The sequence below is a fragment of the Primulina eburnea genome, chromosome 13 (genome assembly GCF_022965805.1).
Source record: "Primulina eburnea isolate SZY01 chromosome 13, ASM2296580v1, whole genome shotgun sequence".
In the NCBI taxonomy this organism is placed as follows: Eukaryota; Viridiplantae; Streptophyta; class Magnoliopsida; order Lamiales; family Gesneriaceae; genus Primulina; species Primulina eburnea.
In genome coordinates this window covers 9,230,722-9,235,049 of record NC_133113.1, presented here as the reverse complement: position 1 = coordinate 9,235,049, position 4,328 = coordinate 9,230,722, and the positions used below count along the sequence as shown (strand labels likewise).

At 34.6% G+C, this 4,328-nt stretch overlaps 1 protein-coding gene across 3 annotated transcripts; it reads left to right on the top strand.

Annotated features, from left to right (window-relative positions):
* The first annotated feature begins 218 nt into the window (after nt 1-218).
* Nucleotides 219-2,810, top strand: LOC140810765 (uncharacterized). Of its 3 annotated transcripts, none has more exons than XM_073168648.1 (7): nt 219-266; nt 427-467; nt 860-884; nt 1,458-1,532; nt 1,808-1,912; nt 2,136-2,255; nt 2,509-2,810. In XM_073168648.1, the coding sequence occupies exons 2-6, from the start codon at nt 463-465 to the stop codon at nt 2,250-2,252; spliced, it is 327 nt and encodes a 108-aa protein (XP_073024749.1). In that variant the 5' UTR covers nt 219-266; nt 427-462; the 3' UTR covers nt 2,253-2,255; nt 2,509-2,810. The 3 variants fall into 3 exon arrangements, with proteins under 3 accessions (XP_073024749.1, XP_073024750.1, XP_073024751.1); XM_073168649.1 differs by having other exon boundaries at nt 253-334; XM_073168650.1 differs by lacking the exons at nt 219-266; nt 427-467 and adding an exon at nt 507-764.
* The last annotated feature ends 1,518 nt before the right edge of the window (nt 2,811-4,328 follow it).

The window sequence follows — 4,328 nt, the reverse complement described above, 5'->3', positions numbered from 1 at the left end:
GAAAAATAAAAAAATAAAATTTTTTAGTAATATATTTAGTAGTGGACGTCACAATATCCATAAACGGGGATTACACTAATCTCGATATTAATGTGAGAACATTTTTATTCGGTTCAATTAAGGACCGGCCCATCAGGTTTAAAATAGCCCAAAGCAAAGCCCAGTGAAGAAGCTCGGCTCATATTTGACAATTGAAATCCCCGAGAGAGATCTCCAACTCCGTCGGCTAACTCGTGGCGACCAAGGCAGAGTGCGGCATTTCTTCGGTAAAGATTTTTAAGGAGCTCACTTTAGCTTAGTTTTCCCATCCACCTTTAAGCCCAAGCCCCTGTGTCTACGGCCTTAACTTTTTCCCCATCTCGCTTCATCTCTTAAACCCTAGCGTTTTTTCCCATGATTTTAACAACATATTCGTTCTTGTTGCAGTTGTTTTTGGACTTTTGAAGCTTTTGGCTCCCGAAGATGAGGTGCGCTTACTCGGATCGTTTCTCTTTGTTTCATTTGTGGTTCTTGTTTGTTTTACGCTGAAACTCTAGAACATTTTTTTTAGCTGAGCGACGAGATTGTTACGACCAATACCTCATCCCTGATTTGGTACCTAGTGACAGATGGGTTATAAGCATCGGCCTGAAACCCTATACTTTAGTTGGAATGAATGTGTATTGAGAAGTCATGTGCCTTGTATGCTAGTTTTAACGGCCTATCTAACTTGTACTTATTCTCGGTACCACATTGTTCGTCACTTCAGCATTCTAGGATATCTGGTCTTGATTGCTTACATTAATCAGTTTTTAATCATCTGCCTGTGCTGTACATTTATTTCTACGTGAGTTTATTAACTTGGTTTGTGTTTTTTCAGTCGGCCGATGGAAGAAGATGCCCCTGTAAGTTACCTCGCACTTTTATTTTTTTCTTACGCTATGTTTTCCTTCCGATTTGTGCTTGGAAGTTTGTTCTTGTTTTGAAGTTTACATGTAAGAACACAGAAACATGCATCAAGTATATAGCAAAGAATGCAATTCACGATATTCTACGTAGTGTTTGTGAGGGCAGTAGTTGTACAACAGGCATCCTCGACCTCACACCCCACTTTACCCCAGCATTCATTTTCACCATATCAATCATTCCTCTATTGTAATGAAGTGTTGCAGCAGAGACATAAGATGGACTACATGATTCAGATGCATTAATGTACAGTTTCTTTTTTCAGCCTGAATATGCATGATGTTATTTTCCCAACATTACAGTGAAGAAGTCAGCTACCTTTATGGTGCTTTCAACTTTTTTTTTATTTCCCTTTTTTTTGTGTAAATTAACGTTGTCAGCCCTCATCTTGATTGTGATTGCTATAAATATCTAGCACCTATAATCTCTTATATGCATTCGCTTCTAATTATAATCTGGTTTACTGGAGTTTGGAAACATAAATTTGCTTGCATGAACTTTTCTTTTAACAGGCTAAGAACGAGGATGAGGAGTTCAACACAGGTCCACTTTCTGTTCTGATGATGAGTGTTAAGAATAACACACAGGTACTGGAACCAGGATAAGATTCTTTCTTGAAACTTGTGTATGCTATTGTAAATGTCTTTATTGTGGTCATTCTTTTATGAAACAATACTTTTTACCTGTAACCATTACATTTCTTTTCCTGTTTTGAAACTTCATCCCTTCCTTAAGTGTACATATATATTTTTTGACTTAATGTATAAATTATTCCTTAATATTTTCATTCTTTGTGCTCTGGGGATCAGATGGAGCATTGATGTGATTTCGTACATTTGACCCGTCTTTTATTGGCTGCTAGGTGTTGATCAATTGCCGGAATAACAAAAAACTCCTTGGCCACGTGAGGGCTTTTGACCGCCATTGCAACATGGTTCTGGAAAATGTGCGGGAGATGTGGACTGAGGTTGCTTCCTTTCTTGAAGAGCTGTGCTTTCTTTCAGATGTTTGGTGTTATTTTTTCACATATTTTTGTTTCTGGTTTGAATTTATGAGGCTGATTTTGATGTGTTTTTATCAATTTGGAAAAAAAACACATTTTATTTTTGTCAAAATTTTCCACTGTATCTATTGATGATATTGTTCCTGGTATGGCAGTGGCTTTATCAAATTGTTATTTCACTGCACAGGTGCCCAAGACAGGGAAAGGCAAGAAGAAGGCTCTTCCAGTTAACAAAGATCGTTTTATTAGTAAGATGTTTCTCCGTGGAGATTCAGTGATCATTGTCCTCAGAAATCCCAAGTGACAGGTATTAATTGCCACATGCTCAATATAAAGCCCTGGGAACTGTGACCATAAATTTATTTCTGAACCATCAATCTGTTGACCCTTCCTGGTTGTTTATTTTTGTATGAATCCTAGTAAAAATAAGATATGATGTAGGAGAAAAAATTCCCGAGTATTTTTAATTTTATGGCTTTGACTTTCCAAACTGTATATATTTTCAATAGCATCCATCATTCAGCTGAGCCATAGCGTTCTCATTTGTTTCATTTATGTAGGTGTATAATGCCAGAGTGCATTGGGAATTTCAATAGAGCCACCAATAAGCAGCCGATGCAACTGTTTCATGATTTTGTTTGCCAAGCTTGTGGCTTAGCCCGTTTCACTTTGTTTGCAACTTTACGAAGTTGCAGTAACCCAACTAATATATATCGACCAGTGTTAAGTATGCTTTCACTTCAACTTATTTTCAGATGTAATTACTGACTATAGCTTACTCTGGTGATTGTTGACTGATACTGCAGGACTTTGTAACTTTATTTGTTGTTTGCTTTTAATATATTTGAGTCGAATTATGTGCTGTAATATCCGAAAAGTCAATCTACGTAAATCATATGCATGCAAATAAATTAAATTTGCATAATTGTTTTATTTAATTTTTTTTTAAATGCTTATTTGAAGCATTTTAAAAAATTAAAAGTATGCTTACATGACTAAATATTTATATGATATGATTTCTTGAAATTGAATGATTTTACCTGAATATTCAATAATAGGTCGGGGAAAGGAGAACAAGGACGACCAAAGCAAAAATAAATATTTTTCACTAAATATTTTTAATGCTTCTTAATATTATTAAAAATGATTAAATGTTCTTAAAAAATTATAGAGTTCAAATTATTTTTACGGGACGAGTTCGATTTTACCCAGGAAATCGGTTTTTGGATAATGAGAAGTTTTTAAAAGATAAAAAATATTATTTTTGTAAACTAATTTTTATAAATTTTTATGTTTTAATTGAATAAGAGTTACTTGGTTTAATTTAACTAAATTAAATAGGCTCAATTGCTCTTATATTACTTGCAAGCTCAAACTTAAGTCCATTATCATGCAAATTAAATTTATAAATAAGGCACCTAGGCCTTTGGACACTCCAAAACCATCCAAAAATACACAAACACAAAATTTCGAGAATAAAAGAGGAGGAAAAACAAGGAGTCGTCGTTGCCCATTTGTTCTTTTTCGCACCCCACACCAACGATCATTTATTCGAACGTTCTAAAAAACAAAGGCACGTTCTCTAAATCCTTTTATGCAACATTCAAATCATAATATGCATGTTCTAATTATTTATGCATGAAAAATATAGGTGTTTGATTATTTTTACGGTATAACGATTATTTTCAAAGTTTTCAACGTATTTACGTTTATATGATCGTATTATGATTTCCAACGAGTACGCTGCCAAAGTAGGGTGAAATATTGTGGGGACCCGGATACTAATCATCTTCTTAATCATCTTTGGGGTTTAATTATCAGTTAAGATAAACACGGTTTAAAAATTTTTCTTTTAAAATACGGAAGGTAATGAAATCATTCTATTATACAAACTAGTATAATAATACAAATCCTGTATAACATGCATCTAATTTAAAACTAGGTTCAACTACTACAATCAAGTAATAAAACCTATCTACATCCAAGTCCGTGATCACCACTCTAATCTCGATCTCTCATCATCTTCTGGACCCTGATCCTGCCCCACCTGTTGTCATGCACACATACAAAACAAGACAACAGCCGGATAACTCCGGTGAGATATAAATATCCCAGTATAAACAATGTATACATGCAATCATATAAAACATATATAAAAGCATGAACAAACATCAAAACATGTATCTAATCTGACTACATGAATTAATGCCTCATTATCTAATCTTATCTTATTTCTAATCTAGGGATCCCGATCTAAGTTAGACTTTTGGTATGCTGTATCGAGTGTCTACAATAGACGTCGATCTACATCTAAGCTCATCGATACACCGTAAGTCCAGGGTCTAAGCAGTTCTGACAAAGACTTAGACTTGGGCATGCT

What these genes read in the sequence shown, in the direction of transcription:
- LOC140810765 (XM_073168648.1), top strand. An exon ending in GTGTTAAGAATAACACACAG is followed by an intron (nt 1,533 to 1,807) that starts GTACTGGAACCA and finishes ATTGGCTGCTAG; the next exon opens with GTGTTGATCAATTGCCGGAA. An exon ending in TGCGGGAGATGTGGACTGAG is followed by an intron (nt 1,913 to 2,135) that starts GTTGCTTCCTTT and finishes TTCACTGCACAG; the next exon opens with GTGCCCAAGACAGGGAAAGG.